The 26336-nt window shown below is 48.5% G+C and overlaps 1 protein-coding gene across 2 annotated transcripts in view; it reads right to left on the bottom strand.

The window, feature by feature from the left end:
- HIPK3 (homeodomain interacting protein kinase 3) overlaps positions 1-26336 on the bottom strand; it is a 65334-nt gene that overhangs the window by 28335 nt on the left and 10663 nt on the right. For both annotated transcript variants that reach the window (XM_072118623.1, XM_072118624.1), the window contains exon 2: positions 15693-16797. In XM_072118623.1, coding sequence (XP_071974724.1) covers positions 15693-16797 — 1105 coding nt within the window. The remainder of the gene's footprint in view (positions 1-15692; positions 16798-26336) is intronic.

Here is a 26336-nt window from a genome sequence, read left to right as displayed (position 1 = left end):
AGAAAAATCTCTTACCATGGGCACCACCACCACCAGGTCCGGGCCAGGGCCTCCCATACAGCATCCTGCTCACCCTGTGTAACTGGACAAAGGAGGGTGCACCAGACCTAGAGGTCACACCCATGATGCACTGGACCGTTTATTTGCATATCACTATAAAGAGATTTCTATGCATTCAGGAGACACATTTCCTTTAAGACAGGTATGCTTATGATGTAGGACACTTAAAGGGGTGAGAAAAGGAAAAAAAAAAAAAAAAAAGACGACATACTAACCCCTCCCCGGTACTTCCCCCTGCACCCCACCAGTCACTTATAGGGTACTAAGCGATTGCCCAGTAGCCTGCAGGCCGGCAATGTACTGAGGCCTATCAGGCCCTGGCTATAGGCTTCTAGTCTAAAGCCCAAGCCTTACTAAGCAACGCGCTACAAAACCCAGCAATTAACACAGTATTCTACACCTCCCCAGAAGCTGATTACACTGTGTGTGTATCCAGGGGAGTCGGCTTTATGTAGACGTCACTGGCTGCAATTCTATGTATCAGCGGGTCACCCGCCACCTTGAAACAGCGTCACATTTTTAATTTTAGCCTCTATTGTCTAATTTAGTCTCAATTAGAAACCCAAGAAATAAGAGTCGGACACAGCGAGGAACCTTAGATTCAGGGTCCAGCTTTATGACGCCTGCTTGGACGCTAATAAACGAGCCGTGGGACGAGGCAGATCTGGAACGTGGGCTCTGCCTCGCGGCTTCATATCACAAGACTTTAGCATTTCCTCCTAAAATGGGACACTATCTGATCTGAAAACTTCCGCTCAGCTTAGTTATATAAAAATCCTAATAAAGAACTCAAGATCTGCAGCGTGCGTGACATGTGTACAAGAGGGACACTGTTCTACTGATATAACACAGCCTTAGTATCATTGCTATCCACTATGCAGAAGAAAGGGGATAACAATCTGATTGACAGGGGTCCGACTGCAGGGACCTCCACTGATCACAAGAATAAGGGTCCTGTTCTCCCTAATCGATGTCTAGCATGCACCCCAACACCCCATTAAAGAGAACCCGTCATGCAAAATAACCTCCCTAAACTAAATATATTTTCATAAACTGCCATTAGAGAGCATTGCCTCTATCCCTTCATTGTCCCTCTACATGCCTGTAAACCTAAGCAATGAGGTCCTAAAGCTGTATACAAATGACCTGTGAAATGTCCAATGAAGCATTAGCATATTCAAGCTGTCCACGTTATTCATGAGTGGGAGGCACAGCCACACCCCCAGTGCTTGACTGACAGCCTGTATAATGGTGTGAGGCTGTATAATGATGTGCTTCCTGGTGCTGGCGCCCCCTGCAGCCTGTGTGTGTGTACAGGAGAGATACAGCAGCTCCAGGCAGCCATGTTACAGCAGCCATGTCAGATTCATGTGATTCATTGTTTGTTTGTTTTTGTGGATTTTATGGGATGTTTTTAACTCTTTTTGATTGCCATGTTGGGCAAAAATAAAGATTATAAGATTTTACTGATTCGAGTACTATATTGTGGTCCTGTATACTATTATTGGTATTTATTGTCCTGATGGAGGTCTCAGAAATGGGAACCCCACAAATCACACGAAAAGGGGTCCGATGAATCCCTGTCGCATCTCGAGATGACCCGAGCAGCGAGTCGCGCATGCGCAGGCTGCCGCATTTATCTCCGTGGAGATAGATGAGCACCGTATTTGGCAATCCCCATCAGCTAGAGATGATCAGCTCGATCCCCACTGATCAGCAAGATAGGCCCTATCCACAGGACAACCCCTTTAAACTTGTGAAGAAGATAAAGCTTTTAACTCCCCAATGGACATCCATCACATGGCAATTGGATTACAACATGACTGGTGGAAATCCAACAGCTGGAACCGCACCGCACTGATCACAAGATCTGGATCTATGCCCCCTTATGGATGGAGGGGTAATTAGAGTAATTTGGATGCGACCCAGGATATTGAACAAGTTCTTATACAAAAAAAATCACCACTCTGCAGGTGTCAGGAATTGAGAAATGAAATCGAAATAAGAATTGACATCTACACGGATGACAAGTAGCGCGATCCCATCAATGGAAATAGTTTTAGCGGGATCATAAAACAATGTTGGATGATCACGCGTTAATGGAAACGTAGGAGACACGCTCTTGGGAAAAATATGAAAATCATCAAAATTGAGGAGCAACATTAAAAAAAAAAACAAACACATTGCATCCCACTACACAGTAAAGTTGTCACGGTATAACGTTATTGTGTAATCTAATAGAGGAGTTTCCTAATCGCTTCTCTCCGCTCGCTTTTCCGCTTCTGTTCTTGTAAGATTCCAGTTCTGTGCTGGAAAAACACGAAGAAACTTCGGGCCTTAGACTTTCCAGTGTTAGTTTTGCGTCAAATTAAAGGGATTTAAACATTAAAAATTCAGATTAATTCAGATTGCAAACTTCTGAAAAGTTAAGAAAAATGGATTTTAGGTTCATGAAACTAAAAACAAGAAGCCCCTGAAAAGGTAAAGGCTAAAGTGTCAACGCGGGCGCAGAAATGACTACGTTACCAATTCCAATAACCAATTCCATCCGCATGGTGGCTCAGTGGTTAGCATTACAGCCTTGCAGCGCTGGGGTCCTGGGTTCAAGTCCCAGGGTCAACATCTGAAAAGAGTTTGTATGTTCTCTCTGTGTTTGCGTGGGTTTCCTCCAGGTCCTCCAGTTTCCTCCCACACTCCAAAACATACTGGCAGGTTGATTAGACTCTGAGCCTCATTGTGGACAGGGACTGATTTGGAAAGCTCTGAGCAGCGCTGCGTAATCTGTGTGTGCTATATAAATAAATTATTATCATATTATCCAGCCCAGCTTTTTTAAGGATTGTAGCAAGCGATCTTCTCTTGTGAATGCAGCATAATCCCAAGGATTTAGCTGCAGGCTGCCCATGAGGCTCGCCATCTCAGGTACTGCAATCACATACAATGGAGGATGAGGAGGGTGACACAGAGTGCAGGGGCTCCGGGGACCCTGTGTCGTAACAGGGATTCTTAGAAGGTAACTATGTGATTGTAATCCTGGACTCAATGGAGCAAAAAGAAAATGAGATTAAGAAATTGACCAAGGGTTGTCTTGTGGATGCTCCAGTGATCAGCAGGAATCTAGGAGCAGGGGGGGACCTGGCGGCAAGCGTTTAATTCTCCTACAATGCCACATTACACGTCTTATATTGAAGCCAATGGGATGCCCATGGCTTTGTATTCTCATCCCACTTGGATGGGTCTTAATTAGGCAATGTAGAGGTAATCATCTTTTCATGGATATGCAAAGCGGGAAACAAGCACTTGTAGCCGGCACTACTCACAATCCCTTTAAATACGCCCTATGCAGAGGGCATAACAGGGCAGAAAAACAGCCTCTTTATATATGTAATGTTAGACGACGCCATTCATACATTGTATTCGGAGCTCGGTACTTTATGGCTTTGTAAATATCTGAGGAATTCAGGAAGAGAGATATAAATGTATGACAGCAGATGTCTGGATGGAGGAATCCGGCCTTTATATTTTGGGGGATATCATGGAACCGCATGCATTCCATAGTGTCCCGGGCCTGCACATTCCTGATGGTGCCATGGCTCCTGGGTTATTCCTGGTGCTGAACGAGGAGACAACAGGAAAGAACAGAGCGATGTAAATAAAGCTTCCAGGCCTAAATACAAGCAGCGACGGCGCTGGCGACACATGCCGTCTATTTGGGGTAGAACGGATTATTTTCACAACAAAGTACGAAGAGAACAGATCACAACCCCCGCGACTTTCTCTGCTTCGCGCAAGACGACTTTGTACATTAACGAAACATAAAAGATTAAAAGATACAAATGTGATTCACGTAAAAAACATAAATAAAATCATTCGGCATCGAGTCCGAAAGAGTCGTGGGACCGCTCCAGAAATATCCTTTCCGTAAGCGATTTCCGAGAAAATAATTGCTGCTGGGAACAACTACAAGCTATTTTTATATCGGGGGCTGAAAACTTAAAATTTATGAATTAAACATTTCCTTTTTTTTCTTGGTTTTGAAGAGGAACAATCTTGAAGCCTTAAAAGGGGGTCGTAAGGACTCAAGTTTGCTTTTCCCAAACCACAGGATAAGAGAGAACAAGCAAGAGGAGGTCTAACTACTGGGACCCCCCACCTATCATGAGAACGGACCCCAGCATTTCTGATCATACTACTCAACGGAGCGGTAGGACCCGGGCTGCTGCTCCAACCACTGGTGAGAACAGGACCCCCGGGGTCCTACAGATTGCTAGGGGTTCTGTTCTCATGATCAGTGGACCCTCACAGAGGATAGGGGATAACCCACCATCTTGGTACGACCAGGAACAATCTATTCTAGAATGTGGGCTGTGGGGGGCGCTATGTTATCCTAGAGCGGGTTACAACGAAAAACTACCATTTCCATCCACACCCGAAAGACATACTGAGGGTGTGGTCACAAATTCCGCTTGCAATGTGCTTTGAAACGCAATACAACCGGAAAGGGGAGGAGCTTGTCCCGATCGCACCTCCGTTTCCTCTGTCAATACAAAGCACGTGGCGCTAGTTTCCAATTGCTCACATCCTGAGGAAACGCAGATGCGATCGGCACAAGCTCCTCCCCATTTCGTTACATTGTGCTTCAAAACCCACTGCAAGGGGAACGTGTGGCCGTACCCTCAAGACAACGAGGTACAACAGCCACAAATTAATCATCACACCCTATTAATAGTAGGGATCAAAGGATCTAATCCCTCAACACAAGTGACTGACATCCCCACCCCCCACCGAGGCACATTCCAGCGACTGTACAAATAGATCTCGCCATCCAAATGTAAAATATTAGAAGAAGAAGAATGCACAATATTTCTATAAATGGGAGCACAGCGTTTATAGATGCAAGTTATGAGACCCTGACAGGTGCAAGAGGAACAAGTTTAGATTTGTCCTAAAAATTCCCTTTTAAGAAGGGGAACGACTTCAGAACCCGATTGTACCAACCAGCTAATTGCCAATTACAACTAATTATACATCACATGCTAACATGTTGCCTGCAGAAAGGACACTATGTACAATCTGCTCAGCTCCTCCTGCTCTATAACATGCTGCCTGCAGATAAGACACTATGTACAATCTGCTCAGCTCCTCCTGCTCTATAACACGCTGCCTGCAGAAAGGACACTATGTACAATCTGCTCAGCTCCTCCTGCTCTATAACATGTTGCCTGCAGAAAGGACACTATGTACAATCTGCTCAGCTCCTCCTGCTCTATAACATGCTGCCTGCAGCTAGGACACTATGTACAATCTGCTCAGCTCCTCCTGCTCTATAACAAGCTGCTAGTAGATAGGACACTACAATCTGCAACATTTTTCCCATAAATGTGGAAATCCTAAACTGCAAATCCCTAACATTGTAGCCAACCCAGAGTTGCTTAAAAACTAACTTTCCAGGAAACTACGTGACCAGGCGCCGTTATTTGCGCGCTGTAATCTCCATCCAAAGTGGGACCTTTCTGTGTAAAATACAAGAAATTTATGTCATGGAAAATTCCTTTTGCATCAGGAGTCAGGAAATGTTCCTGGCAATGGATTTTCACGGCTACATGACACAGATCAGGATGTGACATGAGAGCAGAGCTGCTGGACTTACACACAGGAGGGAAGCGCTGCCTTCTGTATTGTGCCTTGGTGAGAAGTAGGACCGGGCCAGCAAACACACTCCCAAGTATATAAAGTACAAAAGGACTGGGGGATAGGCCCAAGCACTGCAGACCAAATTTCACCCAAACAGTTAAAGGGGTTGTACAGTACAGGGATATAACGAGCCGTGCACCTGTGTGACATCACATGGCCAGGGATATAACGAGCCGTGCACCTGTGTGACATCACATGACCAGGGATATAACGAGCCGTGCACCTGTGCGACATCACATGGCCAGGGATATAACGAGCCGTGCACCTGTGCGACATCACATGACCAGGGATATAACGAGCCGTGCACCTGTGCGATATCACATGACCTGGGATTTAACGAGCCGTGCACCTGTGCGACATCACATGACCAGGGTCTGGAAGTAAACAAGGAAGCTTCCTGTAGAATGACAGAAAGCTGAGATCTGGGAATTGATACAGAAAGTATATTGAAGAATTGCATAACTTTTCATTGAACAAAACAAACAATTATTTGCTGTGACTTGGTGACAGGGAGTATTTTAAAGGGTCACAGACCATAGGGATGCACTATACCTATATATAATATATAAACCCTTTAATAAATCCGAAATTACTACTATGCCATAAGGACCAAAATGCCACAACAGATCCCTCTGCCTCATCTGATAACCTCCCCATTGTCACACCAAGGACCTTGGGGCAGCAGGGGGAAACGTGATCACAAGATTTTCATCAATGCCCTTCCCCTCCCAGCGCTGTGATCAGCTGAAGAGCCACAATGACGCAATGGAGGGTGAAGAGATAATGAGTGGGTTCTCTTTCACTTGATCACTCATGTGTACTTCAGGCCCCGGTCGCCCATCACCCAATCCCTTTGATCAAGAGCTAGGGCCGGGGACCACATATGGTTGGTCTGAAAGTTTCATGCCTGGATGTATATACAAAGGTCTTATTCACCAAGCTGCAAAATTCCCAGAGGCCTCTGTATTGCTAAACCTGGAGTTACCAAGTAGTAAGGGGGGGGGGTCCTCCAGCCACATTGCTGCAAACATATTCCCATAGCAATAAGTGAAGCACATCGCTCATTTATCCAATATACAGAATTATATCACATCTCTGCTACAATCTTGTATACAGCAGAAAGCACAAGGCGGGGTCCACAGCCTTTATCCCAATTCTGGAGGAGCCAATACACATCATGGCCAAAAAAGTTATAAGTTTCACAAAATCTCTTTCGGGCTGAGACAAGGAGCGGCGTGAATTCTACGTCTTAGTATATCAAATTCACTCGCTCCTGCTGAGAAGCGACACGCATCCGAGACCGAAGGGAATGGGGGGTGAATTTACTGTGACCCTTTACAAGCGCGAAACGTGTCCCGAGGCGAGTGCAGCGGGTGGACAGGTCACCGCACACAGACATAAGTGTCATGAAATAATCCATACTCCTGTGACGAGGCCCATAATCTCATTTACTCCGGGCTGTTCTGTTCTTATCCGATTCCAAACTGGTTACATGTGGGCATTGTGGAAAATCAACGACGAGAGAGAACGGGGGATGGAACACCAAGAACAGAGTCGTAAACGGAAATTAAACACAAGCTGAAGAAAAGAAAAAACCAACAACTAGTGCCTCATAAAAAAAAAAAGTCACCCAGTGTTACCAGACAGCGTGCCATAGACCCTGCTACCTGCAGGCGGGATTATGCAGAGTCTCCCCATCAGTCACAGTGCACGGGCGGGGTTATGCAGAGTCTCCCCATCAGTCACTGTGCACAGGCGGGGTTATGCAGAGTCTCCCCGTCAGTCACAGTGCACGGGCGGGGTTATGCAGAGTCTCCCCTTCAGTCACAGTGCACGGGCAGGGTTATGCAAAGTCTCCCCTTCAGTCACAGTGCATGGGCAGGGTTATGCAGAGTCTCCCCTTCAGTCACAGTGCATGGGCAGGGTTATGCAGAGTCTCCCCGTCAGTCACAGTGCACGGGTGGGGTTATGCAGTCTCCCCTTCAGTCACAGTGCATGGGCAGGGTTATGCAGAGTCTCCCCGTCAGTCACAGTGCACGGGCGGGGTTATGCAGACTCTCCCTCAATCACAGGGTGCGTGGGCGGGGTTATGCAGACTCTCCCCGTCAATCACTGTGCTTGGGCGGGGTTATGTTGACACTCCCCATCTATCACTGTGCACATGTGTGTGCGTGTGTATACATATACAGACAGTCCCCGGGTTACGTACAAGACAGGGTTCGGAGGTTTGTTCTTAAGTTGAATTTGTATGTAAGTCGAAACTGTATATTTTATAATTGTAACTTCAGACCAAAAAAAAATTTTGGCCCCAGTGACAATTGGAGTTTAAACATTTTTTGCTGTAATTGGACCAAGGATTATCAATAAAGCTTCATTACAGACACCTTACAGCTGATCATTGCAGCCTGGGACTATAGTAACAACCAGAGAGCTTCACCAGAGGTCAGAGGGGTCTGTCTGTAACTATGGGTTGTCTGTAAGTCGGGTGTCCTTAAGTAGGGGACCGCGGCCACCTGTATATAGTTTCTAACAGTCATATCCTTCTCTTTTGTGGCACCTCAAACCCCCTAAAATACTTGCTTCAAGAATCCCCCAAAAAAACACTGCAGCCCAGGTCAACTATTACTACTACTACGGCAATTGCTTACATCTAAAGCACAGCGGTGACTTAAGACGAAGTTAAAGGGTTAAAGCGAGCTGGGACGGGGCATGTAACGCTCTGCAGAATATTATCCAAACTACAGAGCTTCTATCAAAGCCTTGTCAAAATAATACATGCTATCAGTCTCGGGGCCCCTGTAATAGAAGCTAGACACCCCAGCTGCCATCTGAATTATTTACTGACCGATGCCTTGGCGGGCGGCCATGCATGCCTGAAAGGCTCGTTCAGCTAATGGAATCATGGGAGCCGGAGCCCCTGCCAATATCTAAATGAAAACGCTGAAGTGGAGGGAATAACATGGCCAACAACACCCGCTCTGCGCAGGGCCGTGAACTTCAGGCAATCCCCAATGCAAAAGCACTTAATCCGCTCTGTATAGATGGGGCAGCGATGGTAAGCGGATGCTCCTTTTTTTTCCTGTTTTTTAATTTTCGAGAGTAATCGGTCTGGATTGTGACCGGACCGTGCAGAGAAACAAACTAGTCTGGTCCGAGGGAGACGTCACCTCTGAATCATCCATTATTAATCCATAGACTGATACATGAGATCACGTGGAGAGGGTTACCATCACCAGCTGGTGGCTACTTACACAAAGGCCATAATTAAGGACGTGCTCCACTTTCCTGAGGATGGTGTGAGGTGTGCCCGGCTTTTCCTCTACTTGTTCCTCCTTTTACGAGTTCTTTCTATTGCTCATAATACGTGACGGCCATGAATACGCAAGTGGTTGAGCCGACATCCATTCATGTGGCTGTACAAGTAACCATTCGGGTCAATGACTCGTGCGCTGGTTCTGTTCTTTGCACTCCCATTACAGTGAGTGTTCACTTTTAACCACCATCTAAGACTTGTATGAAACTTTTCCTATACCTCACTGCTGTATTCATAGTTCTGCTGGTCACAAAGAAACACTAACGTAGGACTAATTCAAGGTTAGGGACATCCTCCAAGTGAATGGAGGAAGTTTCTCTTGAAGCAGGAGAGGGGAAGCGCTCTGCACCCATTCCCTTCTGCATTGGAAGTCAGGCTACCGCACCGTAAATCCAGCGTGGCAAAAGATAGGGCATGTCCTATCTCTTCTAGTGCAAACGGATGGCCCTGAGAGTGGACAATACGGATGACGGAATTGCCCATTAAAAGTCAACATGGGTGCAGGCTGCAAATATTAAAATGGCCTTAGAATCAACGAGATCCTAAACCCAAGAGGCTCATATAAATAAAGCTTCCTGGAGATAACTTCAGGGCTCAAGATAACAGATGCAACTAATCCGCAACTAAACAGACATAAAGATCAAAGATTTAATGGGCTCTAAATAAGTTACTAGAAGCGGTGAGAAGGCACTAGTGAAGAACTGTGTAGGCATCTGGTTGAATAGTACAGTATAGTAGGTGAAGGGAAGGGCTGTGTCAGAATCTAAGCACAGCAGCGGGAGGACACGCCGCCCCACATCGCCCAGGCCACAGCAGCGGGGGGGAAACGCCGCCCCACATCGCCCAAGCTACAGCAGCGGGGGGGAAACGCCGCCCCACATCGCCCAAGCTACAGCAGCGGGGGGGGGGGAAACGCCGCCCCACATCGCCCAAGCTACAGCAGCGAGGGGACACGCCGCCCCACATCGCCCAAGCTACAGCAGCGAGGGGACACGCCGCCCCACATCGCCCAAGCTACAGCAGCGAGGGGACACGCCGCCCCACATCGCCCAAGCTACAGCAGCGAGGGGACACGCCGCCCCACATCGCCCAAGCCACAGCAGCGAGGGGACACACCGCCCCACATCGCCCAAGCTACAGCAGCGGGAGAGAAACGCCGCCCCACATCGCCCAAGCTACAGCAGCGAGGGGACACGCCGCCCCACATAGCCCAGGCCACAGCAGCGAGGGGACACGCCGCCCCACACCCCCCAGGCCACAGCAGTGGGGGGACACGCCGCCCCACACAGCCCAGGCCACAGCAGCGGGGGGACACGCCGCCCCACACAGCCCAGGCCACAGCAGCGGGGGGACACGCCGCCCCACACAGCCCAGGCCACAGCAGCGGGGGGACACGCCGCCCCACACAGCCCAGGCCACAGCAGCGGGGGGACACGCCGCCCCACACAGCCCAGGCCACAGCAGCGGGGGGACACGCCGCCCCACACAGCCCAGGCCACAGCAGCGGGGGGACACGCCGCCCCACACAGCCCAGGCCACAGCAGCGGGGGGACACGCCGCCACACACAGCCCAGGCCACAGCAGCGGGGGGACACGCCGCCACACATAGCCCAGGCCACAGCAGCGGGGGGACACGCCGCCCCACATAGCCCAGGCCACAGCAGATTGGGGACACGCCGCCCCACATAGCCCAGGCCACAGCAGATTGGGGACACGCCGCCCCACATAGCCCAGGCCACAGCAGCGGGCATACCGTGTGTGAATGTACCGTAAGAATGTTTATATTTGTATCTTAGAATTATTCTATAGTCACGTAATACACGTAGGTTGATGAGTGGGTGTAGCTCCCCAGTGCGCGTAGCTCAATCATAGACAAAAAAGTTGGGCCTCATTAGAAATTATCTCCAATTAGCTGGCACAAATCTAGAACATTTCCGGGAGCTTAGAGGTTAATTGGCGGCTGCAAGAATCTGAGGTACAGACCATTTACAGGCAACAACACATTCCTGCCATTCCTCCAGACACCAATATACAGAACTGCTTCAAGTTCATCTATTACGACACCGGCGGCGGCTCACATTGCAGGACGCATGAGGCAACCGCTAGGCCTCTTCTTTTTTTTTTTCTTTCTGCCATGTACGGAAGTTCTGCCAAAGGAAACAGGAAAATGAACGTTCCTCAGAAAATAACGTATGACGGCGCGACTGCAGAATGTGGAGTCTGGAGCCACCAGAAATCGGGAACAGTGTACACCCTTTTCTCCCGGTATAATAAGGGGCGCTCCACACGTGAAGACAAACGGAAAGCACTGCAAAAAGGAGGAGGAAACTACGATTTGTGCTAGAACTTTGTTATATGTGGGAGAAATTGTGCAGTCAGCGTTGGAGACAAAAAATAAGGTGCTTAAAGGGGTTTTCCATGAATGGGGGCAATAAGAAAAAAAACACCACATGCTTAGCCCACTCCAGATCCCAGGTTTCGAATCACTATTTTGGGCCCCACATCAGAACAGAAGTTGTTCAGGACCCACCTCATCTGAAAACTGGTCCCCTCAGAGATGTGACATTAGTTCCATTTTTTGAAGAGATTTCAGGTTTTCAGTAGGCCCCTGACCCAAGGCGTCCCGTGACCTCTCCTTTCCTAGATGGACGCAAGGCTCAAACTGGAAGTACTGGAGCAACCCCACCAAACATTGTTTAAAGGAAATATACCATCAGAAGCAAGCACTAAACCTGGCACTGTGAATGTGGTTTTCTCCTATTTGTTATCCACAGCCTCCTTCCTTCTAAAATCGACTATTAAAATTATGCCAATGAGCCAGAAATGCACTCCATGCTGCAGCTTCATAGACTGCTACACTGTGCAGGGGCACAGATGGAAGTACGGAGCAGGGTGAGACACCAGTAGCCCTTTCGGACTCATTAGCATAATTATAAAAGTTGATTTTAGGAGGAAGAAGATTACTACAATCACGGTGCCTGGATCTATAAGTGTCCTTGGTTATCATGATGGTAGATTTCCTTTAAGTCATCTTGAAAACTAGACCACGCCCTAGCTGTGTCTTAGCACAAAAGAAAAAAAAAAGGACGATTCCCATAGGTTCTCCCTTTCTTCTTTGTCCCGGTTAATCCTTTGGCCTAGATTCACACAGTCAAGTCTGAGTCTGGTAACCCATGCGTCTGGTTGAACTTGAACTTCCAACCAACACACAGAATGGAGTTCCCAAGTCAAGGCTCGGACAATGCGAAACCTACAATATATGACAACACAGCACGGCCACCGAACCCAAATCATTCTCTATGTAATATTATTCTGGATTGCCAAAAGTAGTTTAAACTTACAAAATATCACAATAGATCATGCTTCCTTTAACAGCGAACACCTCTGCATGAAATAATGGAGGCGAGCTTCTTATTATACTAATGCAAGGAGAAATCCAGAGAAACATGTTAGTTATTTGGCAGGAGGGGAACTGGGTGGTCTTCTGGTCTACTGTATAGATGGTCTATACAATATATACTGCTGCCAGTATACAGCACAGGGCTAGTACTAGCGCAGCTCACTTTAGATCATGCTGACCTTGAGCAAACGAAGCCACTTAGCGACGCACTTCTGTCTTTTTTCAACTCTCGGGTCGGACAGCCTCACCATCTATAGTAGTCAGCGTGCCTTGGCCGGGGCTCGGGGGCCTATTTTAAGCAAAGCTGCTACATTTCAGTGATGTGCGGGTTCAAAGTGATAGAATAACATTTGCCCGTGTGATGCTTGAGCAGAACCCAAGTAAGCAGATCGGCTTCACAAACTTATCTACTCGTAAAGGGGGGGGGGGGGGTATTACACAATATTAGATAGGTTTCCAATACTTTTATTGGCTCATTAATAGCGGCTTACCCTACAAAAAAAAAAAAGTCACGGTGCCTGGATCTATGAGAAAAGTCTCCCTGGTTTACCATGATGGATTTTAAAGGTATATTTCCATTAAGCCAGAACCTGCCATTTCGCTGGTCACCCCCCATATATATATGAGCCCTAATATTCTCACTAGCCATTGCTGCGATACCCTGGCATGGGCACTACACATCGGACAGAGCAATTTGCATCTATAGTCACAGCATTGAAAGCTGTCAAGAATAGCGGATAAGAGTAGCACCCAGGCCCCATGATCCAACATCCTCACCAAGGCCCCAGACAATTCCTTTAAGCCGCCATCAGTCATTTCTGGAAGCAGACTAATTCCATAAAAGCAAAAAGGATCAGTTAAAACTTCACTATTGTATATTTCATGGGTTAAACTTTGCCCAAAATATTTACTACACCACCACTTTTGCCGGTATCCCATTCCCTCGGTCTATATTGAGGACATGGTGGTCCCAGGCAGCAATGACTTGCTCATAGCATTGGGTGACGGTGACTAAGCTCAGGATGGGCCCCCCGGGGGTCATGACAGAGAGGCGCACAACCTGTTATTTTCAGCAACGGGTATAACAGAAGTGGTTATTTGTAGAAACCTGACGCGTTCTCATTTCGCTTTAAAGGGATGATTCACCTTGTTTGAAAGAATTTAGCCATTTTTACCCGGACGCCTCATATTCCAACCTGTAACGTGAGTAACATGGGAACACCTCAGTATTAACATGGACTAAAACATGAGCCATAGGAGGAGATCTCATGTCTGTGCGCTAAAAATAACACAAAAAGGGCTCGAAGGGAAAGGTTACATCATAGCCCTGCGTGTAAATACTTCATATTCAGAATTTATAAGATTTGAGACACTTCGGAGGAGATTTTATAACGTGAATAACACGTTCGAAATGGGTCACAGATGACTGCGTCTATCATTTACGGGTCCTTAGATCTAGATTTTATACAAATCCAATAGTGATGTATGAAATATTCCTTATGCGTGCGCTCATCTGAGTTGGATGGTACCGAGAAACTTCCAAAACTTTGAAACTTCTGAGATTTCAAAGTTACTAAAACTTTGGCTTTAAGATTCTAGTAATACAAAAAGTTTTATATTTGAAGTGGAACGATTTCCAAACTCATTACCCAGACACTATCAATTCTTCTTTACAATTTCGCTAACCAAGACTGCGTGGTCAGATAGTTGACCAAAATGGTCAGACAGTGACCCACTTGTCCCCCAACGCTGAATAATTCCCGCATCATAGTCTGTAAAGTCACCTCTTACCATATACAAAGCTTTCTCTATACAAGAAACTGATGGCAAATGAAGATGCAAAAGCGAACAAGAAATAACCAAAGTAAACTGCTCAGTACTGGCCCTGGACAATAGCAGGTCTATGCCAAAAGACATGAGAACATATGACACACACAAAACTTTATCAGGCAAATTAATTATAATAACCTGAGGGGAAAGGGAATAAAAAATCCTACGTCGAGACACTTCTGAAAGGTAACATTGCTGTCTAGAAGAGACAAAGTCATCTAGAAGTTATCTCCTATGGACAGGATAGTGGATAATAAGTTGATCAGTGAGCCCCCGCAGATCACGCGATCATCCCCAGCAATGGAGTTCCCATTCTCACTAATGGGCGGCACGCTCCTCCTGTTGCTCCGTTTAATAGCATTTTAGCGTCTGAAAGTGCAGAGCACAACTATATGATATCTCCTGCACTCCTATTCACGGTCCATGGGAGGCCAGAGATACCCTAGCGCTGTGCCCTGCAATTTTCAACAGTCTTAACTGAGCAGTTCAACCTGTTGCCCCTCCCATTCGTGAGAACTGGATTGCTGTGGATCCATTCTTGTGATCAGTCAGACCCCACCCATTAGGGTTGTCCTGTGGACTGGGGATAACTTGAAAACTTGCTATGAACCCTCTAACTTGTTTGGGGGTTTTCCCCACCCAAAAAAAAAAAAAACACAACTTGTAATACCTACACCGATCGAACAGTACAATCATCGTGACTGGTTGCCACTAACGTCAAAGTTATTAGGGAACAACTGAAGGGACCTTTGTTGATCACCAAAACAAAGTTGCGAAAGTGCTAGGCAAGCTACTTCCAGGTCAGGGTTACATCATGGGGTCAGACCACAAAACGTATGAACAATACAATACATAATAAGCAACAACCACAGGATGGGTGATAAGTTTAGGATTGCTAGACCTCTACCGAATCAAGCAAACAGAGGTTTCCAAACCCTCCACATGAGTCAAGAGTTTGTGCGTGACCAGCACCCCACTTACTTCTACAATGCTGACAGCACTGTACTCTGCTACCTGTCAGTCTCAAAGAAGCAGGTGAAAAAAATGCTCCCACACTGACACAATCCTGCTACTCACACAGAGGGGTTGTGAACGTGTGGGGTCACAATGTTAAACCCCCCGGTTCAGGCAATCAAGAAATGTCCCTTTAAGCAATTCTCATTCACACAAATAAACCTTTGCTTTAGGAACCATGTAGCATAGCTAATCCCTCAAACTACAAGCAGAAGAAAAGCCCAAACACAATCAGTGTAAACACCAACAAATGCCAGAACCCAACACAAATCATGGGAAAAGGTGTAAAACAAAACACAAAGCAAACCCTACCCATAAGCCGCAGTATTTGTAGAGGGCTTTATCGCACAAAGACCTGAAAGAGGCTAAAACGAGCTTTACCTGTAGTAACGAGACTGCAAATACGTGGAGCAGACAGTCTTGGATGTGTGGCTAGCGGAGCCAAAGTCTATGACTTTCACCCTGTACGGTTGCCGCACAGGATCCACCAGCATGATGTTTTCGGGTTTGAGGTCAGCGTGAATTAAACCGAGACTCTTCAGCTTCTTCAGTGCAGTGGCCACCTGCTGGAGGATGGCCCGGATAACTTTCAGGGGTAATGGGCTAAATTTGTTTTGCTTTAAAAAGTCATATAAATTCTGTTCCAACATTTCAAAAACCAAGCAGGTGTGGTTCCGGTGCTGGAAGCATTCGTACGCCCGCACAAAGTTAAACTCATCCGCGTTCTCGCTGCTTAGCCGTGCCAGGATGCCCACCTCGATCTGCCCTTGGCGTGCGTACGAAGGATGGTTTTTCAGGATTTTCACCGCCACCACCTCGTTTGTGCCCCTTTTCCAGCACTTGACCACCTGTCCAAAGGTTCCCCGGCCCAAAAAATCCAATACTTCGTAAGTATTTTTAACCGAGCACAACACTTCATGCTGTACCAACTGATAGTCCCCGTCCACACTTGCCCCATTCTGCTTTGAAGCACCGGTGGTTGCCACAACAGTTACTGGGTTAGCCGCATTGCCCGGCAGCATGGCAGGCAGTACAGACAATTCATCGACAATCTGCATGTTGCCACCTAAGTTCTCCAACTCTTCGCTCTTACGCTTCAATCCACATCGCTGATGTGTTTCCAGCAAATCAGATGCACAATCCGGTGTCCCGACGGTCGGTGCCTCTTCCGGATCCGGCTGCGCCTGCGCTGCTGTGTCCCCGGGAGCACCTGTGTTGGTTTCTAAAGCGACTGCGCCGGCCTGGGGTGCGACAGTCTGCTGGCGAGGTCTGTCAATTGGATTCTTTGTCTGGAAAGGAGCCCTAGTCTTGTTAGATGGATGTGCAAATCCAAGTTGTCTAGCATTCAGGTCGGTACGTAGGGGGTAGCTCCTCTTGCTGTACACACAACTACTTGGTTCTATTTTCAGTTTCTTCACACTACAAAAGGCACTTGACTGAGTTTGATAAACATATGGTGGGTACACTAAAACTTGTGAGGCCATACCTGCAGATAGAAAAGACAGAAAGAGGAGATTAATTATCCATCCAGTTGTTAATCCCGGATAACAGTATGATCTGTACTCTACATGCCCCCATTTGTTACAGTCAAGAGGTAGCCCTTTAGAGGGCTTGGCCAAAGGCTTTAAGGGGGTGTCCAGTTTCAGTAAATAATTGATATTGTTTGTGTAATGAAAAGATGTACAATTTCTCGATCTCTGCTTGCTCACACTCCATAGGAAGCTTTATAGTTTACTCCCAGTGGGTAAAAACTAGTCCCTGGTCATGTGATGTAACAAGCCATGCACCTGCGCAAAATCACATAACCAGGGATGTAACAAGCCATGCACCTGTGAGACATTACAAGACCAGGGATGTAACAAGCCATGCACCTGTGAGACATTACAAGACCAGGGATGTAACAAGCCATGCACCTGTGAGACATTACAAGACCAGGGATGTAACGAGCCGTGCACCTGTAGGACATCACATGACCAGGGATATATATATATAACGAGCCCTGCACCTGTGTGACATCACATGACCAGGGACCAGTTTATTTCAACAGTAAGTAAACAGTATAACCCCAATAGTTATTGCAATTCTTAAAAACTTCCTCTACCCCCCTTCAACCGGCGCACAAACACGTCCCCATTCTTCATTTCTGGGAGTGGTGGGTTATAAACATACATGGTTACTGCAAGGCAATCTTTAGGGTAACCCAGCTTTCCTGGACTCCTGAATAACAGGTCAATGACTGTACTGGATGTCTCCATGTTGGGGTTAACTAAACATGGTCCTGCAGAAGTCAGGTAAGTAATAATCAGTGGGAGCGGGGAGGTTAGTCATTAACTAAAGCTGCTCATATACACAAGACTTTTGTTCTCTGAGCCAAACACGCGTGTCAATGGAGGGAAGGGGGGGTAACAGGGTGGACAGACGTCAGACACAGAAGGAAAAAACACCTCCAGTGGCCGATGCCATTAACCTGTTCCAGGCTGAGGGGGAAGAATTAGGAAAAACGTCCTCCAGCTGTATGAAGAAAACACTTCATCCAATTGAAATGTATGAGCTACGTGAGAGATTACAAGAGCTCTATATTTAGCTGCAAGTAGTAAGGCGGAAAGTATATTTTTAGTGCCATTTGCAGGTTAAAAGAAATTTTCCGTCAGACGCCGAGGCTGGGACGCGAGGGGACGCAAAACGCCGAGGCTGGGACGCGAGGGGACGCAAAACGCCGAGGCTGGGACGCGAGGGGACGCAAAACGCCGAGGCTGGGACGCGAGGGGACGCAAAACGCCGAGGCTGGGACGCGAGGGGACGCAAAACGCCGAGGCTGGGACGCGAGGGGACGCAAAACACCGAGGCTGGGACGCGAGGGGACGCAAAACGCCGAGGCTGGGACGCGAGGGGACGCAAAACGCCGAGGCTGGGACGCGAGGGGACGCAAAACGCCGAGGCTGGGACGCGAGGGGACGCAAAACGCCGAGGCTGGGACGCGAGGGGACGCAAAACGCCGAGGCTGGGACGCGAGGGGACGCAAAACGCCGAGGCTGGGACGCGAGGGGACGCAAAACGCCGAGGCTGGGACGCGAGGGGACGCAAAACGCCGAGGCTGGGACGCGAGGGGACGCAAAACGCCGAGGCTGGGACGCAAAACGCCGAGGCTGGGACGCAAAACGCCGAGGCTGGGACGCAAAACGCCGAGGCTGGGACGCAAAACGCCGAGGCTGGGACGCGAGGGGACGCAAAACGCCGAGGCTGGGACGCGAGGGGACGCAAAACGCCGAGGCTGGGACGCGAGGGGACGCAAAACGCCGAGGCTGGGACGCGAGGGGACGCAAAACGCCGAGGCTGGGACGCAAAACGCCGAGGCTGGGACGCAAAACGCCGAGGCTGGGACGCAAAACGCCGAGGCTGGGACGCAAAACGCCGAGGCTGGGACGCAAAACGCCGAGGCTGGGACGCGAGGGGACGCAAAACGCCGAGGCTGGGACGCGAGGGGACGCAAAACGCCGAGGCTGGGACGCGAGGGGACGCAAAACGCCGAGGCTGGGACGCGAGGGGACGCAAAACGCCGAGGCTGGGACGCGAGGGGACGCAAAACGCCGAGGCTGGGACGCGAGGGGACGCAAAACGCCGAGGCTGGGACGCGAGGGGACGCAAAACGCCGAGGCTGAGACGCGAGGGGACGCAAAAGCTGATCGGGCGAGGGGGGCGCAAGATGTCTGCTTGCTGTCATTCAAATTGAGCTTTTACAGATTCAAAATCCTGCTTACACCAGTCCAGCTCCTGGTTTTTGAACATCAAGCCAGAAGGTCACAGGACCCACTTCCAATTAGTGGCCTCTGCGGACACAGGACATCACTTCCACGAGACTTCACTTTGTTACCTATGGCCTGCTTCCTTATAAAACCAACTTTAAAAACTATGCTAATTAGCCAGGATGACTGTGGGGGAGGGGGGCATTACCAAAGCCTCTCTGTGCTGTAGATTCACTGGCTGTTACAATGTCTCCCCCCCCTCCCCCGCCTGCTGTAATTCCAAACAGTGGGATTGAGTAGTGCTTCTGCACAGTGTAACAGGTAAAGGCAGAGGTGGGTACCAAGAACGGCATGAAAAACTCATAACATCTTAGGTGACCATGTTGATAAGTCCCGGTCTCTGGGTAGCGCTCAGTCCTGGACATACGGTCCGTATTTCACAGACTGAATATACTTACATGAAGCAGCCTAGAGCTGCATAAAGAAAGCCGAAGCCTAGAAAACCCTCCATAAAGCCGTTACGCCAACAGCAGTGTTATTATGCGAGTTGCTATGTGATGCATGACACGCCGTACACACAGCAGCCAGCATCAGATTGGGTAACAATGTGTTTTCCATCGACTGCCATGGATCCTCCTTCCCCCCCCAAACTACATGTATTATGTCCCTGCAGCTGTCATTGTTACCTTTCTAACCTTGTTTAAATGAGGATTTACTGTAACAATTGTAGAGATCGGTTCAACCAGAAAGAAACATTCTGAAAGGGGAAGGTAGTGCAACAAAGTAGTAAAAACATGAGGCTACAGACGGCAGCTGTGCCGACACATTATGGGTTATGGAGTTTCCACTCACATCTGATGTCATTGCAAAATCCCCCTTAAAGAGATAACAGGTTCCCCCTTAAGGCTGGTCATACACGTTAGGCCCAATTCAGTTACCGTGAGCCACTTGTGATGTCTCTTTAATACTTTAAAGGGACCCTTTCAGCACCTCACACATTTGACAGATAAAACGTACCTTAATGTAGGGGCCGTTTTACAGATTTATGGGCAGTTCCGATTTTTTTTTCTAGCCCCCATGGTTGCGGAGATATCAGTTCTATTGTAATCCTCTCCACTGTCAGAGAGGAGGACCTGAAGCAGATTAGGAGGGGTGTGTTATAATATCCTTCCATCCAGCTCCTCCTCTCTGACAGTGGAGAGGATCACAATAGCCAGATACCAGGGCCGATATCTCAGCAACCGTGGGGGACAGAGAAAAAATTCAAAATACCCCGAAATCTATGAAGCAGCTACATTACATTCATCTCCATGTGTGTGAGGTGGTGAAAAGTCATCTTTAAGAAGAAACCCCTTGTCTGAACACCAGGATTTTGAGCTATGGACAGAGAAGGGCCCCGAGTTCAGGACCACCAATATGAGCTATAACAAGGAACCCCAGTTTAGGAGGTAAACGCAAGGCAAATACATGAAATGGTCCTACGTAATACTCCCCTTGCAGGACACTACCTGAGTGCCCCTGTTAAAGGAGTTTTCCTGAACTCTTCATGCCTATGCAGGTTAGATCACCTGCATGTGATTGATGGGGCACCCACATAAACTGGCAGCATCTAAAGTATAGAGCCAGTGCCAGTTCCCATTTAAAGGGGCTGTCCGAAGGTTGCAAAACATGGCTGCTTTCTTCCAAAACCAGCGCCACACCTGACCATGGCATGTGCCGGTATTGCAGCCCAGCTGTATAGAGATGAATGGAGCCTAGTTGCTGTACCAGCAACCACCAATAAAGGAAGAAAGCTCTTTAACCGGTTAAGGCCCGGGCCCTGTCCCGTTTTTTTCATTTCCATTTTTCACTCCCCACCTTCAAAAATCTATAACTTTTTTTATTTTTACACGTAAAAAGCTATGTGACGGCTCATTTTTTGCGTAACAAATTGCACTTCATAGTGATCGCATTGAATATTCCATGCCATGTACTGGGAAGCGGGAAAAAAATTCCAAATGCAGTGAAAATGGTGAAAAAACGCATTTGTGCCGTATTCTTGTGGGCTTGGATATTACGGCTTTCACTTCACGCCACAAATGACGCATCTAATTTATTTTTTGGGTCAGTACGATTACAGGGATACCAAATTTGTATAGGTTTTATAATGTTTTCATACATTTACAAAAATTAAAACCTCATGAACAAAATTTTTTTTTTTATTTTGCCGTCTTCTTGTCCTTATAACTTTTCCATACTTCGTTGTATGGAGTTGAGGGTGGTGTCATCTTTTGCGCCTTTTGATGATGTTTTCAATGATATTATTTTTAGGACTGTACGACCTTTTGATCACTTTTTATAGAATTTTAAATTTTTGTTTTAAATGGCAAAAAAGTGCCAGTTGACTTTGGACGCGATTTTCCGTTACGGGGTTAAACGCAGGGGGAAAATGTTATTATAATTTGATAGATCGGGCATTTTCGGACGCGGCGATACCTAAAGTGATTATGATTTTTACTGTTTATTTATATTTATATCAGTTCTAGGGAAAGGGGGGTGATTTGAATTTTTAGGTTTTTTTATTATAATTTTTTTTAATAACTTTTTTTTTTTTTTTTTTTATTATTATTATTTTTCAGACTCCCTAGGGTACATGGGGATTTTACTCCTCATACATTACAATGTGCTGATAGCACATTGTAATGAATGGGTTAACCGGAAGTAGCTTCGGGTCTCACGAAGACCCGAAGCTACTTCGGGTTAACCCATTCATTACAATGTGCTATCAGTACAATGGCGACGGATCTCCGCTCCCCGATGACGTCACGGGGAGCGGCGATCCTCCGAAAGATGGCGGCGCATGGGCCCAGCGATCAGCAAGATAACACCCGCGATCGGTGCCGGCACCGATCGTGGGTATTACCGGTAAGCCTTTGCTGCAATATGCAGCAGAGACTTACCGGCTATGGAGAGGGCTCAGCCCGCGAGCCCTCTCCATGCATCGGAACACGACCACCGCCGTGAATACACAGCTGGCGGTCGCGAACCGGTTAAGACAATCCCTTTAACCAGACCAGAGCTGAAATGCACTGAGTGGAGGATCTACTACTTCCAGCCACATCTGATTGCTGTAAGGTCTTTTCTGTAGCCCCACAGATCACATACTCATGACCAATCCTGAGGTCATCAATATGAAACAATACGTGGGGTGCAAAGGGGCCCAAAAAAAAAAAAAAAAACACTTAAAATTTTCTGAAGATGCCCAGTTCGGAAAAGAGTTGGATGTTTAATCGTACACTGACAATACCTAGCAGTTAGTCACATACTAATGCTGGGAACTATAGCCTGACACAATCTAATCACAAAACTGTAACAACCAAGATCCTGAAAGGTAACGTGATGGGAGACGTGAGCAAAGTCATCAGCGCCTGGAGGGAAATAAGATCCTTTATAACCGCGTGTATACGGAAGGCGTATTCCCCGCACAAAAAGGTTAACGGTTGTAAGTAAACATCGCGCTTATCATCTGCAAAGTCAATACCGCGTAGACTGCGCCCGTCGCTGCTGGCAAAGGGGCCGCTCCGCGTATATGAAAGTTACACTATAACCAAGAGTTTCCTCTAAGCTTGCAGAATATTTTCCACCGCGTTTCAAGGAACTGATGAGGGGTGAAATTAACTCCGACTTTCCTGGAAGCCTTGGCGGACGCTGGCACAACACCATCTGACATCTAGGAGCATGTGGAGCCTCCCATACATTACATGTCCTATTAGCAGGACTAGCGTGCGGAGTTTCCTTTTTTTTAAGAATAAAATTTTACCCTGTCCCCTGACATTCTTGCTTGGCTATGCGGCCCGACAGAATAATAGAGTCTTTCACTGACGTAAATAAGAGCGAGTTCACCACATTCTCATGATAACAGGGATTAGCGCAAGTCTGAGGACTTCTACCCCAACAACCAAAAAGAAAATAAATAAAAATCTAGAGCCACACACAAGGTAGAGAGAGGGGGCCCCCGCGCCAGAGCCACACACAAGGTAGAGAGAGGGGGCCCCCCGCGCCAGAGCCACACACAAGGTAGAGAGAGGGGGCCCCCCGCGCCAGAGCCACACACAAGGTAGAGAGAGGGGGCCCCCCGCGCCAGAGCCACACACAAGGTAGAGAGAGGGGGCCCCCCGCGCCAGAGCCACACACAAGGTAGAGAGAGGGGGCCCCCCGCGCCAGAGCCACACACAAGGTAGAGAGAGGGGGCCCCCCGCGCCAGAGCCACACACAAGGTAGAGAGAGGGGGCCCCCCGCGCCAGAGCCACACACAAGGTAGAGAGAGGGGGCCCCCCGCGCCAGAGCCACACACAAGGTAGAGAGAGGGGGCCCCCCGCGCCAGAGCCACACACAAGGTAGAGAGAGAGGTGGCCCCCCGCGCCAGAGCCACACACAAGGTAGAGAGAGGGGGCCCCCCGCGCCAGAGCCACACACAAGGTAGAGAGAGGGGGCCCCCCGCGCCAGAGCCACACACAAGGTAGAGAGAGGGGGCCCCCCGCGCCAGAGCCACACACAAGGTAGAGAGAGGGGGCCCCCCGCGCCAGAGCCACACACAAGGTAGAGAGAGGGGGCCCCCCGCGCCAGAGCCACACACAAGGTAGAGAGAGGGGGCCCCCCGCGCCAGAGCCACACACAAGGTAGAGAGAGGGGGCCCCCCGCGCCAGAGCCACACACAAGGTAGAGAGAGAGGTGGCCCCCCGCGCCAGAGCCACACACAAGGTAGAGAGAGGGGGCCCCCCGCGCCAGAGCCACACACAAGGTAGAGAGAGGGGGCCCCCCGCGCCAGAGCCACACACAAGGTAGAGAGAGGGGGCCCCCCGCGCCAGAGCCACACACAAGGTAGAGAGAGGGGGCCCCCCGCGCCAGAGCCACACACAAGGTAGAGAGAGGGGGCCCCCCGCGCCAGAGCCACACACAAGGTAGAGAGAGGGGGCCCCCCGCGCCAGAGCCACACACAAGGTAGAGAGAGGGGGCCCCCCGCGCCAGAGCCACACACAAGGTAGAGAGAGGGGGCCCCCCGCGCCAGAGCCACACACAAGGTAGAGAGAGGGGGCCCCCCGCGCCAGAGCCACACACAAGGTAGAGAGAGGGGGCCCCCCGCGCCAGAGCCACACACAAGGTAGAGAGAGAGGTGGCCCCCCGCGCCAGAGCCACACACAAGGTAGAGAGAGGGGGCCCCCCGCGCCAGAGCCACACACAAGGTAGAGAGAGGGGGCCCCCCGCGCCAGAGCCACACACAAGGTAGAGAGAGGGGGCCCCCCGCGCCAGAGCCACACACAAGGTAGAGAGAGGGGGCCCCCCGCGCCAGAGCCACACACAAGGTAGAGAGAGGGGGCCCCCCGCGCCAGAGCCACACACAAGGTAGAGAGAGGGGGCCCCCCGCGCCAGAGCCACACACAAGGTAGAGAGAGGGCCCCCCGCACCAGGGCCACACACAACTTACGATTGGGTGTTCATGAGACACAGACATAACAGAGCACCAACACAAGTCGACTAATTATAGGAGGGCTCCTAAATTGTTAAAATGCCAGCACAGATAGTCAGAGCAGTGCAAATAAAAGCATCAAAGATTTGTGAAAATAGCACTAGCGTGTTCTACAGATTTATCACTTGTTCTCATCAGGAGTCCCCTGTTTAGATGCCCTATTATAACATATGGATATGATATATACCGTATATGGCTCCTCTACTTGGAAATTCTCTCCGAACCAGAAAAAAAACTGGCTTCTGGTCTCGCTATCTCGGGGGCAGCCAAATTTCTTTCGGCAAGAACAGCTGTTTCCTGGAAGCTCCCATAGGTTGTTATCTGTTTAAAAGGTTAGTAATGTAAGTCTTAAAGGGGATCCCCAGGGAGAAGCTCAGGGGTGCCAGTTCCCTTTGTGAAGACCAGATTGTACTGACATTCCTATAGGCCTTGTATGTGCTATAGTGCCACCCTATAAGGGCTGTATGAGGACTCGGGGTGACTAATGATTTGCTGCAGTTAGCCCCTTATGTTAGTGAACACAGAAATCTAGGAGGAGGTCTCAGATCACAGCCCAAAAAATTACTGATCATATTTACTATAAGTGCGAATGACAGAATCCTTAAATAGTCTGTCGCCTTTAGAGATCTTACATGACTTGGGTTAAAAGCCGAACCAAAATCATCTCCGTTCTAGACTCCAATCTACGGACAGACGTCTCCCAGGACTGTGCCTACACCTGATACTAGGCCTCATCCCCTTCATCTATAGATTGTCAGGTCATTCCCCGCTACATGGAAACAATAGACATTAGGTAAATTATTTCCCCGGGTTTCTTGGCGACCTGGTTGTGTTGCTCTTTGCTGTAATGTATACCTGTGCTAAGACTACAACACGTTGGATAATGCCTTCTGTGGTCGTCCGTGATGGAAACAGTCATGCCTGGCTTAGTGATCATGGGACAATGACACAAACCTTCTCCAAGTACCAGGTGAAGGCTTGTATTTTCGAGTTGATGTTGACCTACATATATAGAGACGTCCCTTGGTGACTTGTTTAGCCTATGAGCTCATACACCAAACATCTACCCGACCGTATCACGTACTGCAGCCCCAAGTCCCAGATCATAAACACTTATGACATAGATATAGAACTCAATGTGAAGACTTCAGGACCGGGTAACAGAGGGTCTTTGTATAGAAACAATCACATGACCGAAGCGGAAAAAGATTCCCCCACTATATACCTGGAGGGCGATGCCAAAAATAGGCAACTAACTAAACTTTAATGCAAAGTTACTGATCAGTTTTTTAGAGGACAGTATGGACGATCAATCCCAACAAAAAAAGGGAGAGATTTAATCAAGTATTAAAAACTTCCGGGACAGGAGCGAAAAGATCAGCGCATGATTGTGCCAAACCCCCACAGCTTTGCTTCCCCAAAGCTTAAGTTCTCCAACACATTTGTTCACCTTCTTGCTAGGAAGAAAACTTCTCCCCAGCATCATAAAGGATCATTTGTAAGGTTTCCGAGCAATAGCCAGCCAAAATTTCTTATTTCCCCAATTTGGCCAACCATTTACAATGTAAGGGGCCTCTGGACTGCCCCATCAGTACATGTAGGTGCAGAGCAGGCAAGTTGGACCCATACACATACAATGGTTTACAGATTGGGTGATCCAGTTTCAGTAAAGTCTGCTGTTAATGGTATGGGACTGACATATAATCATTGATTGAGCTTCAATAGTCTACCGATAACCCCCTTCAGGTCTGCCATACGGATATATATATCCTATAA

This window comes from Engystomops pustulosus, chromosome 7 (assembly GCF_040894005.1).
Source record: "Engystomops pustulosus chromosome 7, aEngPut4.maternal, whole genome shotgun sequence".
NCBI lineage: Eukaryota > Metazoa > Chordata > Amphibia > Anura > Leptodactylidae > Engystomops > Engystomops pustulosus.
Note: the sequence above shows the minus strand (reverse complement) of the source record. Positions and strands in the feature narration are given on the sequence as shown.